General features: G+C 50.1%; 1 protein-coding gene across 1 annotated transcript in view; it reads left to right on the top strand.

The window, feature by feature from the left end:
• The window catches only part of ATP8B3 (ATPase phospholipid transporting 8B3), a 49290-nt gene that overhangs the window by 12694 nt on the left and 23323 nt on the right, over positions 1-13273 (top strand). The window contains exons 4-14 of the mRNA XM_077922017.1: positions 864-977; positions 1939-2037; positions 3094-3155; positions 3476-3548; positions 4385-4455; positions 4660-4742; positions 6406-6564; positions 8754-8842; positions 9684-9877; positions 11618-11826; positions 12295-12326. Coding sequence (XP_077778143.1) covers positions 864-977; positions 1939-2037; positions 3094-3155; positions 3476-3548; positions 4385-4455; positions 4660-4742; positions 6406-6564; positions 8754-8842; positions 9684-9877; positions 11618-11826; positions 12295-12326 — 1185 coding nt within the window. The remainder of the gene's footprint in view (positions 1-863; positions 978-1938; positions 2038-3093; positions 3156-3475; positions 3549-4384; positions 4456-4659; positions 4743-6405; positions 6565-8753; positions 8843-9683; positions 9878-11617; positions 11827-12294; positions 12327-13273) is intronic.

Genomic DNA, 13273 nt, shown 5'->3' on the forward strand with positions numbered 1-13273 from the left:
AACCTGCAGCAACAAAATCATCATCATCATCATCATCATCATCATCATCATCATATATTTATACCCCGCACATCTGGCTGAGTTTCCCCAGCCACTCTGGGCGGCTCCCAATCAAGTGTTAAAAACAGTCCAGCGTTAAATATTAAAAACTTCCCTACACAAGGCTGCCTTCAGATGTCTTTTAAAGATAGGATAGCTGGTTATTTCCTTCACATCTGAAGGGAGGGCGCCACCACCGAGAAGGCCCTCTGCCTGGTTCCCTGTAACCTCACTTCTCGCAATGAGGGAACCGCCAGAAGGTCCTCGGCGCTGGACCTCAGTGTCCGGGCAGAACGATGGAGGTGGAGACGCTCCTTCAGGGATACAGGACTGAGGCCGTTTAGGGCTTTCAAGGTCATGTTTCCGAGCACAATTCAAAGTGTCGGTGCTGACCTTGAAAGCTCTAAATGGCCTCGGCCCAGTATCCCTGAAGGAGCATCTCCACCCTGGACACCGGGGTCCATCTCCCGAGGGCCTTCTGGTGGTTCCCTCACTGTGAGAAGTGAGGTTACAGGGAACCAGGCAGAGGGCCTTCTCAGTGGTGGCGCCCGCCCTGTGGAACACCCCCCCACCAGATGTCAAAGAGAACAACAACTACCAGACTTTTAGAAGACATCTGAAGGCAGCCCTGTTTAGGGAAGCTTTTAATGTTGGGTGTATTACAGTATTTTAATATTTTTTGGAAGCCGCCCAGAGTGGCTGGGGAAGCCCAGCCAGATGGGCGGGGTATAAATAATATATTATTATTATTATTATTAACTCAAATAAGTCTCAGAACACACATCTTTATTTATTTATTTTTGTCCTTCCACCTTTGTGTTCAGGGCAACGGCATCAAGACGGCCAAGTATAACGTCCTCACTTTTCTCCCTCTCAACTTGTACGAACAACTTCATCGGCTGGTTAATATATACTTCATCTTCATCATCCTCCTGCAGGTAAGGGGCCTCTCATGTATTTGGGAGCGGGGGTGTCCCAAAGTGGAATTCTGGAGCAAGCCAATGGGGTGTGTGTGTGTGAGTGACCCCTAGCGCCTATTGCTTCAAGCATCAAGACTGAGTGATCTTCAAAGAAACAGATCTAAAATACAGCGGTACCTTGGTTTACGAACATCTCCGTTGACGAACATTTTGGTTTACGAATGCCGTAAACCCGGAAGTACAGTGGTACCTTGGTTCTCAAACTTAACCCCTTCCGGACGTCCGTTCCAAAACCAAAGCGTTCCAAAACTGAGGCGCGCTTTCCCATAGGAAGTAACGCAAAACGGATTAATCCGTTCCAGACTTTTAAAAACAGCCATTTAATGTGAACTTTACTATCTAACAAGACCATTGATCCATAGAATGAAAGCAATAGTTAATGCGCTGTAAAGGTAAAGGGACCCCTGACCATTAGGTCCAGTCGTGACCGACTCTGGGGTTGCGGCGCTCATCTCGCTTTACTGGCCGAGGGAGCCGGCGTACAGCTTCCGGGTCATGTGGCCAGCAGGACTAAGCCGCTTCTGGCGAACCAGAGCAGCGCACGGAAACGCCGTTTACCTTCCCGCCGGAGCGGTACCTATTTATCTACTTGCACTTTGTGCTTTCGAACTGCTAGGTTGGCAGGAGCAGGGACCGAGCAACGGGAGCTCACCCCGTCATTGCGGGGATTCGAACCGCCGACCTTCTGATCGGCAAGTCCTAGGCTCTGTGGTTTAAATAGGACAGTATTGTAGATGATAAAAATTGAAACTAATTCTCCCCCCCCCCTTACCTAGACTGATGACGGTCATTGTTTGGATGGGGGGCTTTTATCCATTTCTGCAGTCACCCAGTCAATCCATCAGTAGCTGAACTGGGTTCCAAACCATTGTGAGAAATCTCCGAATATTCATTGTTCCTGGCTTGTCTTCTGTTTCAGACTGTCCCCCAGATCTCCACGCTTCCCTGGTTTGCTCTCCTCTTCCCCCTCACGCTCTTGCTGTCCATCAGAGGCGTCCGAGACCTGATTGATGACATTGTAAGTCTGGGTTGGCACGTTGAGGACCCCTCATAGATCTCTCGCCCACAAATTTAATCTTATCTGGGTTCCCTTTTCAGACAATATAGGAACAGGGCTTTTAGTCCTTTTAGTTGGAGGTTGGGTGGCGGCCAACAGATTGAGGTTGAATCCTGACAAGACAGGAGTACTGTTTTTGGGGGACAGGGGGCGGGCAGGTGTGGAGGACTCCCTGGTCCTGAATGGGGTCACTGTGCCCCTGAAGGACCAGGTGTGCAGCCTGGGGGTCATTCTGGACTCACCGCTGTCCATGGAGGCGCAGGTCAGTTCTGTGTCCAGGGCAGCTCCATCTGGTGCGCAGGATGAGACCCTCCCTGCCTGCAGACTGTCTCTCCAGAGTGGTGCATGCTCTAGTTATCCCCCACTTGTACTACTGCCATGCGCTCTATGTGGGGCTACCTTTGAAGATGACCCAGAAACTACAACTAATCCAGAATGTGGCAGCTGGACTGGGGACTGGGAGCAGCCGCCGAAACCATATAACACCGGTCCTGAAAGACCTACATTGGCTTTCAAGATGTTTCGGAGCACAATTCAAAGTGTTGGTGCTGACCTTGAAAGCCCTAAACGGCTTCGGTCCAGTATACCTGAAGGAGCGTCTCCACCCCCATCGTCCAGCCCGGACACCGGGGTCCAGCTCTGAGGGCCTTCTGGCAGTTCCCTCCCTGCGAGAAGCGACTTTACAGCAAACCTTGCAGAGGGCCTTCTCGGTGGTGGCGCCCTCCCATCAAATGTCAAGGAAACAACTACCAGACTTTTAGAAGCCATCTGAAGGCAGCCCTGTTTAGGGAAGCTTTTAATGTTTAATAGACTATTGTATTTTAATATTGTGTTGAAAGCCACCCAGAGTGGCTGGGGAAACCTAGCCAGATGGGCTGGGTATAAATAATAAGTTGTTGTTGTTAGTTTGCACATCCTGGGAATTTATGTAGGACAGGCAGGATAAACCTGGCCTGTATGTCTATATAGTATTGGCAACGGAAATAATCTTTTTTCTCTCCTCCTTTCACTCCACAGGGCCGTCATCATAGCGACTGGGAGATCAACAGCCGCCCTTGCGAGATTTTGACGGGGAAAAGGTGAGGAGAGCTGGAAGAGAAGGGGGAGGGGTCTTCCGTGCTGCCAGGTGCCCATCAGGGGAAGCCCCCCAGCGGCTGGCATTCAGGGGGCATTGACTGTCTTGAGAGTGGACCAGCCCCTGCCCTTCAGCCTCGCTCTCCTTTACAGCTGCTCAGCTCCACGGAGGTCCTCTGCGGCAAGTGTGGGGCTGAACAGTTGAGCCCCACGGGGGGGGGGGGGGGGAGAGGGTGTCAAGCCACAGCATTAGCCTCTTCCCTTTCGTGTGCAGGGCTGGCTCCTGAAGGCAGCTGATTCTCTCTCCTTGTTCCCTCCAACCCAGTTTCATCCAGAAGAAATGGCGGGATATCTGCGTGGGTGATATCGTCTGCCTCCGTAAGGACAGCATTGTGCCTGTAAGTTCCTTCCTCCCCTTCCTTCCTTCCTTCCTTCCCTCCTTCCCTCCCTTTCTCCTTCATTCCTTCGTTCCTTTGTTCGTACATTCGTTTGTTTCTTCCCTCCTTCCCTCCCTTTCTCCTTCGTTCCTTCATTTGTTCATTCATTCATTGGTTTCTTCCCTCCTTCCCTCCTTCCTTCCTTCTCTCTCCCCTTCCTTCCTTCCTTCCTTCCTTCCTTCCTTCCTTCCTTCCTCCCTCCCTCCCTCCCTCCCTCCCTCCCTTCTTTCCTTTCCCCTTCCTATCTTCCTTCCTTCCTTCCTTCCTTCCTTCCTTCCTTCCTTCCTTCCTTCCTTCCCTCCCTCCCTCCCTCCCTCCCTCCCTCCCTCCCTCCCTCCCTCCCTCCCTCCCTTTTTCTTTCTTTCTTTCCTTCCTTCCTCCCTTCCTGACTGCCTGCCTGACTGCCTGCCTTCTCTCTCTCTCTCTCTCTCTCTCTCTCTCTCTCTCTCTCTCTCTCTCTCCCTCCTTCCCTCCTTCCCTCTTTCCCTCCCTTTCTCCTTCCCTCCCTTTCTCCTTCCTTCCTTCCCTCCTTCCCTCCTTCCCTCCTTCCCTCCTTCCCTCCTTCCCTCCCTTTCTTCTTCCCTCCCTTTCTCCTTCCTTCCTTCCTTCCCTCCCTCCCTCCCTTTCTTGGTGGATGGCTGAAAGGGTGCCTGAATTTACTCTGAGAAAGAGGTCCATGGCTGCCTTGGCCCAGTCGGCCAGTCCGTGGGCGGATAGTTCCCAACCCCCTGCGTTATTTACAACTGCTCATCCCACCAGGAATCCTGTCTTAGGTGTTCTGCTCTCGATTTCCGCAGGCAGACCTCCTCTTGCTCTCCAGCACAGAGCCAAACAGCCTCTGCTACGTGGAGACGATGGACATTGACGGGTAAGGCTGCCTCTTACGTTGTTTTCTTCTTTTTAAGCCGTCGCTGCCATTCTGGGCTGGGGTTGAGCGCTCCTCTGCGCACCTCCCTCTACCTAAAATAAGTTCCCCTATAAACAAATCCCTATAAATGAATAGGCTCATCGTTCACAGACGGCCTGCGGTTTCCCCCCACTGATAAATTCCCTCTCCGTCCTTCTTTCGCAGAGAGACCAACCTGAAGTACCGGCAAGCTCTCTTGGTGACGCATGAGCAGTTGACCAACGATGGGAGCATGGCTGCTTTTGACGGTGAGTGTCAGTCGCCAGGACCTCCAAATAGAAGGGGAAGAAATGGAGGCAGTGAGAGATTTGACTTTCTTGGGCTCCATGATCACTGCAGATGGGGACAGCAGCCACGAAATTAAAAGACGCCTGCTTCTTGGGAGAAAAGCGATGACAAACCTAGACAGCATCTTAAAAAGCAGAGACATCACCTTGCCGACAAAGGTCCGTATAGTTCAAGCTATGGTTTTCCCAGTAGTGATGTATGGAAGTGAGAGCTGGACCATCAAGAAGGCTGATGGCCGAAGAATGGATGCTTTTGAGTTCTGGTGCTGGAGGAGACTCTGGAGAGTCCCATGGACTGCAAGAAGATCCAACCTCTCCATTCTGAAGGAAATCAGCCCTGAGTGGTCACCGGGAAGGACAGATCCTGAAGCTGAGGCTCCAAGACTTTGGCCACCTCATGAGAAGAGAAGACTCCCTGGAAAAGACCCTGATGTTGGGAAAGATGGAGGGCACAAGGAGAAGGGCACGACGGAGGACAAGATGGTGGGACAGTGTTCTCGAAGCGGCCAACATGAGTTTGGCCCAACTGCGGGAGGCAGTGGAAGACAGGAGGGCCCGGCGTGCTCTGGTCCAGGGGGACACGAAGAGTCGGACACCACTAAAAGATTAAACAACAACAACTTTTCATTCTCAAAAGTTTTCCACTGGTGTTTAGTGCTTTATGCCGTTGATTCCTTGGAATGTGTGTGCATGTGTTTTCTGCTAGATATTTCTGCTTTAAGCTAGATATTTAGTCCAAGTAATCATTATCATCATCATCATCATCATCATCATCTTTGGCGATTACTCATAGCAGAGTAATAATAATAATAATAATAATAATAATAATAATAATAATAATAATAATAATTTATACTCCACCCATCTGGCTGGGCTTCCCCAGCTGCAGTAATGCATCAAACATTAAAAGCTTCCCTAAACAGGGCTGCCTTCAGGTGTCTTCTAAAAGTCTGGTGGTTCTTTATCTCCTTGACATCTGGTGGGAGGGCTTTCCACAGGGCGGGCGCCACCACCGAAAAGGCCCTCTGCCTGGTTCCCTGTAACTTGGCTTCTCGTAGTGAGGGAACAGCCAGAAGGCCCTCTGAACTGGACCTCAGTGTCTGGGTAATAATAATAATATATTCAATTTATAAACTGCCCTCTACCTGGAGGTCTCCGAGCAGTTCACAAACAAAACCATAATATATAAAATCAAAGCAAAAACAATAACCCAATTTTAAAAAACCCGCAAAAGAGCCACATTCTAAAAGGGTGTTGGATGTCAATGAGATCAAGCAAAGGCCTGGTTAAAAAGGAACGTTTCTGCCGGGCGCCTAAAGGTGTACAATGAAGGCAACAGGCGAACTTCCCTGGGGAGAGCGTTCCACAGACGGGGAGCCACTGCAAAGAAGCCCCCGCTCTCATGTTGCCACCCTCTGCACCTCTCGAGTAGACGGCACACGAAGGAGGGCCTTGGAAGATGATCTGTTGGGAGTGGCTGGGGAAACCAAACCAGATGGGCGGGGTATATATTATTATTATTATTATTAATAGTGGTTGCATGTTGCAGAGTGAAGGAGGGCGTCTCTGGACAGCAGAAAGACAAAACCTAATTTTTCGCCTCTCCTTTTTCCAAACTCCGCAGGGGTAATCACTTGCGAGGAGCCGAACAGCCGGATGCACAGCTTCGTGGGGACGTTGGATTGGCACGGAGAGAAATATTCCCTCGACAGTGAGAAAGTCTTGTTGCGGGGCTGCAAGGTGCGCAACACAGAGGCCTGCTACGGCCTCGTCATCTACGCAGGTGAGCTGAGCCCTGTCTTTGCAGCACGGCCTTATCTACCTACTTCATTGGTTTTGATTTGTTCGGCGTTTTTCTCACAGAGGGTCCCCAAAACGCCCACCTTAAAAATCCACCTTCCCTTGGAAGCTTCAGGGCAGCTAAGAGAAACCCCTTCATGCAAGTTAACCTGCGGAACTCACTTCCACAGGGAGCAGCGACGCTCACCGACTTCAAAAGACGCAACGTACAGATTTTTTAGTTTTTATTGCAAGGGATTCCTGCAAATATAAGGCATTCCTGCATGCTGCTCACACTGGTCTATTCCTTTTTAAGCGCGCTTTTACTTAACGACACGCTTTTCGTAAACGTCGGTGGCTTGGAGAGGTGCATCGCAAAATTCGGATCGGTGCAAATTTCGAAGGGGGGGCAGATCTCACGCTGTTTCAGAAAGGGCGAATTTGCTAGATTTGCCCCCACCCAGATTCTCCCCCTCTTCCCTACGCAGAGTAGACCCATTGGAATGAATGGACACGGCTGACTTAGGTCTGTTTATTTCAAAGGGTTCGCTGTGAGTCGAGCGTAGTTGACTACAATCTACGCCCAGCCCTGATATTTTGTGAAAGTATAGAAATACTTTATATATATATATATATATAAAGTTAGGCCCCTTGCGATGCTACAATGTCCTGGTGTGTCTATCCTGAGGTGAGCATTGCAAATAGACGTTGCCCAAACGCCTTTTCCGTTGCCGAAATTCCGCAACATAAAGGCTCTATTCTTCCTCCTTCTTTTCCCTTCTCAACCCTCTGCCCTGGGCTGACTTCTGAAAGCAGGAAGCATTAAGAAACTCGCCGTACCAGTTTCCCCAAAGCCTTTAGTGATGCCTAATCTCACGACAGATCTCTGGCCACGCTGGGTAACAGCAGCAGCAATGCGGAGGCAGTTAAGGAAAGATTATGAGCCGGTTTGACACGGTTTCTTGACACACACAGGAGAGAGAAGTAGATGTGTTGGTCCTGGATAGCCAAAGTCGCACCCTGCAAATTATTATTAATTATTATAATTATTATTGTGGGACTACAACTCCCATTGTCCATTTCCACTCTCCCAGTGAGCGTGCTAAAAGGTAAAGGGACCCCTGACCATTAGGTCCAGTCGTGGCCGACTCTGGGGTTGCGGCGCTCATCTCGCTTTATTGGCCGAGGGAGCCAGCGTACAGCTTCCGGGTCATGTGGCCAGCAGGACTTAGCCGCTTCTGGCGAACCAGAGCAGCGCACGGAAACGCCGTTTACCTTCCCGCCAGAGCGGTACCTATTTATCTACTTGCACTTGGACGTGCTTCCGAACTGCTAGGTGGGCAGGAGCAGGGACCAAGCAACCGGCGCTCACCCCGTTGTGGGGATTCGAACCACCAACCTTCTGATCAGCAAGTCCTAGGCTCTGTGGTTTAACTCACAGCACCACCCAGGTCCCACTGAGCGTACTAGAGCCCTCCAAAAGTCACAAGCGCTACCTGCTTTCTTGGTGTTGAAGTTGCACAGTGCAAAGATGGAGTTTGCAAAAACAGACTTGGCTGTGTGTCAGGCCTAATGAGCGGAGCAGCTCTTTCCTCCATGAACATCAGTTATAAAGATCGATAGTCCCTGCCTCCTCCCCAGGGCTTTTCCCAAGCAATCGGAGACTGCGCCTGAATGCAGCCAACCTCTCCTCCGCCCTTTTCATGCCTCTCCTGGTTCTAGGTTGTCGCAGAAAGAGGGGAGACTCTTGTGCCTCTTCCCCAGCCAAACTCATCTCTGCCTCTTGGCCTCCCTCCTCTCCAGCCTTCTGCACCTTCTCTTTGTTTTTAAAGTTTTCATTTTTACTTTTCAAGTTTATGCATTTCATTAGTTTTGCAGCCAATTTTCACAGGAGAAACATTGGAGGGGATGGAATAGGACGTCCCTCTTTTCAGGGGAGAAACGTTGGAGGGGATGGAATAGGACGTCCCTCTTTTCAGGGGAGAAACGTTGGAGGGGATGGAATAGGACGTCCCTCTTTTCAGGGGAGAAACGTTGGAGGGGATGGAATAGGACGTCCCTATTTTCACGGGAGAAACGTTGGAGGGGATGGAATAGGACGTCCCTGTTTTCAGGGGAGAAACGTTGGAGGGGATGGAATGGGACGTCCCTATTTTCATCAGAGAATTGTATTCAAACGTCTCCCCTCCACAGGCTTCGATACCAAAATCATGAAAAACTGTGGGAAAATCAAGTTGAAGAAGACCAAACTCAGCCATCTGATGGATCGCCTGGTGCTACTGGTAAGAAGATTTGGCTGTCCCTCCCTGATATTTGTGTGTATCTCCTCACCCATGGGAGCTGGAAGTTTTCTTTTCTTCTTTTCTTTTCTTTTCTTTTCTTCTTCTTTTGACAAAGTAATAATCATAAATAAACCCAACAAATCATTACAAAGCAATGCACAATTCATACAGCCTAACTCCAGGTTAAACAAGCATTTTGTTCAGAATATAGGGATCATTGGTTCTTGCAACCGCCGATAAAAACTTTGCCACTGCTAACGTTCTAGCATTTGTCCAGTCTTCCAATAGGAACCTGACAGAGTGAGCCTCTGATTTTCCCGGGAAAGGTACCAGCGAGGGTAGAATCAGTTCAGCCCTGGCTTCCTCATATTTTGCACAGTGCAGCAAAATATGTTTTATGGAGTCGATGTCTTGAGCACACGAGCCAAGTCTGTCCTGGTAGGGAACTCCTCTCAACACCGCAGAAGGAAAGACGTTTAGTCTGGCTTTGGTGAAAAGCCTTCGATAGTTTGGTACTGTCAGGTTTTTAATGTAAGGTGTTAACTTAAAGACATGCCCATATTGTACTCCTACTGCCAGCGGACTACAGACTGCGTGCGATCGAGATCGCAAGTCACTGTGTGCAGTATCCCATAATCTTTGCTTTAACGTCTTTAGGGCGCCTTCACAACCCAGGTAATACAGTTGAGGGGGTGAGGATAACATCAGAAACTGGGGCGGCTTCTGTAAATCCAGGATTGTCCTTGGAAAACTGGGACGCTTGGTGGGTCTAGAGTTGGGAGTAGCTGGTCCAGAGTCTTCTCCCCACGAAGGCCTGACCCTTCTTCGCTTCTCTCCGCAGATCACCGTCTCACTCTTCCTCATCTCCTTCGGCCTGGCGGTCGGATCCGGCGTCAGTGCCGAGAGGTTCCGGGAACAGCACGCCTACCTCTTTGCTTTCTACAGCACCACCAGCTCCATCCAATACGCCTTCTTTGCCTTCTGGGGCTTCCTTATTCTCCTCAGCCTGGTTATCCCCATGTCTATGCTCATCACGTAAGTCGTCAGCCGCCTCCTCTTCCTCAGGCAGCCGTGATTGGAGAGGCACGAGAGGACCGTGTCTCAGCATGGACTGCCTCACTCGGGGGCCCATATTGACTGGTTCGCGGGAATACGGGACGCGGGTGGCGCTGTGGGTTAAACCACAGAGCCTAGGGCTTGCCGATCAGAAGGTCGGCGGTTCGAATCCCTGCAATGACGGGGTGAGCTCCCATTGCTCAGTCCCTGCTCCTGCCAACCTAGCAGTTCGATTAACAGTGGGTTAAACCACAGAGCCTAGGACTTGCCGATCAGAAGGTTGGCGGTTCGAATCCCCGCAATGACGGGGTGAGCTCCCGTTGCTCGGTCTCTGCTCCTGCCAACCTAGCAGTTCGAAAGCACATCAAAGTGCAAGAAGATAAATAGGTACCACTCCAGCGGGAAGGTAAACGGCATTTCCGTGTGCTGCTCTGGTTCGCCAGAAGCGGCTTAGTCATGCTGGCCACATTGCCCGGAAGCTGTACGCCGGCTCCCTCGGCCAATAAAGCGAGATGAGCGCCGCAACCCCAGTGTCGTCCACGACTGGACCTAATGGTCAGGGGTCCCTTTACCTTTATTGATTGGTTCACGGGAGTATTGGGTCAGCCAACAAGGACAATGCGGGTTGGATTATACAGCCCCTGGAAACTCCTTCCAGCTCTAAAATTCCATTGTACAGTGGTACCTTGGGTTAAGAACTAAATTCGTTCTGGAGGTCCGTTCTTAACCTGAAACTGTTCTTCACCTGACGCACCACTTTAGCTAATGGGGCCTCCTGCTGCCACAGTGTGATTTCTGTTCTCATCCGGAAGCAAAGTTCTTAACGCGAGGTACTATTTCTGGGTTAGCGGAGTCTGTAACCTGAAGCGTCTGTGGTCTGAAGGTACCACTATACCACTTTTCCTGGGAGCATAACATTCCTCGTTGGCTAACTCCTTAGTCAATCACAGCAACGTCCCCACAGACTGAAGGAACTGAGTTGTGCAACATCCCCTCCAACGTTTCTCCCCTGAACATAGGGACGTCCTATTCCATCCCCTCCAGCGTTTCTCCCCTGAAAATAGGGGCGTCCTATTCCATCCCCTCCAATGTTTCTCCCCTGAAAATAGGGACGTCCTATTCCATCCTCTCCAACATTTCTCCCGTGAAAATAGGCACATCCTTTCCCATCCCCTCCAACATTTCTCCCCTGAAAATAGGGACATCGCCCAGCCACGGTCGCCACCTCCCAACAGAGTATTAAAAACACCATAAAACATCAAACATTAAAAACTTCCCTAAACAGGGCTGCCTTCAGATGTCTTCTGAAAGTCAGATAGTTGTTTATTTCCTTGACATCTGAAGGGAGGGCGCCACCACCGAGAAGGCCCTCTGCCTGGTCCCCTCTAACTTTGCTTCTCGCAGTGAGGGAACCGCCAGAAGACCGTGGGATCCGAGTGGCAATGGTGACAACAGGATGCTGGATTTAGAAAGGCCCTGATCGCAGAACCGTAGAATTGCAGAGTTGGAAGGGACCCCAAGGTTCATCTAGTCAAACCCCACCAAAGCATCCAGATCAGGTGACCGTCCAAACCTCTGCTTTGAAACCTCCTAGGAAGGGGAGTCCACAAGCTAGGAGGAGCATTCTGATGTTCAGTAGGTTGTTCCAGCTTTGCTCCACAAGCCACAAAAGTCTTCTTTGCCTGTTCAGCGATTGTGGGGTTTTTCTCTCCGGCGCAGGTTCGAATTCATTTACCTGGTCAACAGTTGTTTCATCAACTGGGACAGGGAAATGTATTACGCCCCGAAGGACATGCCGGCGAAAGCTCGGAGCACCAGTCTGAACGACCAGCTGGGGCAGATAGAATACGTCTTCTCGGATAAGACGGGGACTTTGACCCAGAACATCATGACCTTCAAGAAATGTTGTATCAACGGGGTGATATACGGTAAAGTCCTACTGGGATTTAGGAAAAAGTCCTACATTTCTGTCTAGCCAAGCTTCAGAATGGGCAGGGCAACAAATGCATTTTTTTTAACCTTTTGCGCACCAGGGTAGCTTTTGCACATTCTTTTAAAAAATCATTTATTTGGTTTTCCAAATTAAAATTTTAAAGTCCAACTTACAACTTCAAAACAAGATCCCGAGGAATCTCCCAGACTTCGCTGCTCCTCCCCTTTGTGGGTCCTGTTGCGAATCATTTCCTCTTGCATTTTTTACGATAATCCAGAATCTTTTCACCTCTCCATTCTGTCCAAAATTCGCCATTAAACTACCAGTGATATTTACAGTCCTGCTAACCATTTTAACCGTTTTACAATGGTTTTTAAGATTAGTTATAATTCCCCCCCCCCCATTCCTTCTTAACATTTAGGTCTTCCTTATTTCTGATTCTTCCTTTTGGAAATATTTGCAGGTTCGCAGAACAGCGCCCAAGACAAGTCCATGGTAGGTTGTATATTCTTGCTGTAAATTACATGAGTTCCTCAAGAGATTGGTTTGCTTTATGATTGCACCCCAAGCCAGGGTTTCTTATTCCATGGTTTATTAAAACCATGGTTTCGCATGGCGTGCGAGCCCAGCAGCTTAACCATGGTTTGCTGTCAACAGTTTGCCAGGTTTTGTTTGAACATTGTGTCCCAGACGACAAAGGCAGAAAGTGAGACTGCCTGGGAAGCAAAACCTGGTTGAACTGCTGTTTGCTAAGCAAACCATGGCTTAGCATTATGTGCTAACCGAGCCATTGTTGCCACATGGGAGAGTTCTATGCACATGAGAGCTAGTGACATATTGGACTTCTATAAAGCGGGGGGGGGGGGGGATATTCTCTTACCACAAGGCCCACAGTGTGGAAACGTTCTTCTCCGAAAGCTTATTTCTGTGTGAGTGCCTGGAGGCGGTTGGAGGATGGATGGCGGCCAACAGATTGAGGTTGAATCCTGACAAGACAGAAGGACTGTTTCTGGGGGGACAGGGGGCGGGCAGGTGTGGGGGACTCCTTGGTCCTGAATGGGGTAACTGTGCCCCCGAAAGACCAAGTGCGCAGCCTGGGGGTCATTTTGGACTCACAGCTGTCCATGGAGGTGCAGGTCAATTCTGTGTCCAGGGCAGCTCCATCTGGTATGCAGGATGGGACCCTCCCTGCCCGCAGACTGTCTGGCCAGAGTGGTGCATGCTCTGGTCATCTCCCGCTTGGACTACTGCCATGCGCTCTACCTGGGGCTGCCTTGGAAGGTGACCCAGAAACTACAACTAATCCAGAATGTGGCAGCTAGACTGGGGACTGGGAGCGGCCACCAAGACCACATAACACCGTGTCTGAAAGACCTACATTGGCTCCCAGGACGTTTCCGAGCACAATTCAAAGTTTCGGTGCTCACTTTTCAAGCCCTAAA

The sequence above is a fragment of the Podarcis muralis genome, chromosome 18 (assembly GCF_964188315.1).
Source record: "Podarcis muralis chromosome 18, rPodMur119.hap1.1, whole genome shotgun sequence".
Taxonomy (NCBI): Eukaryota; Metazoa; Chordata; class Lepidosauria; order Squamata; family Lacertidae; genus Podarcis; species Podarcis muralis.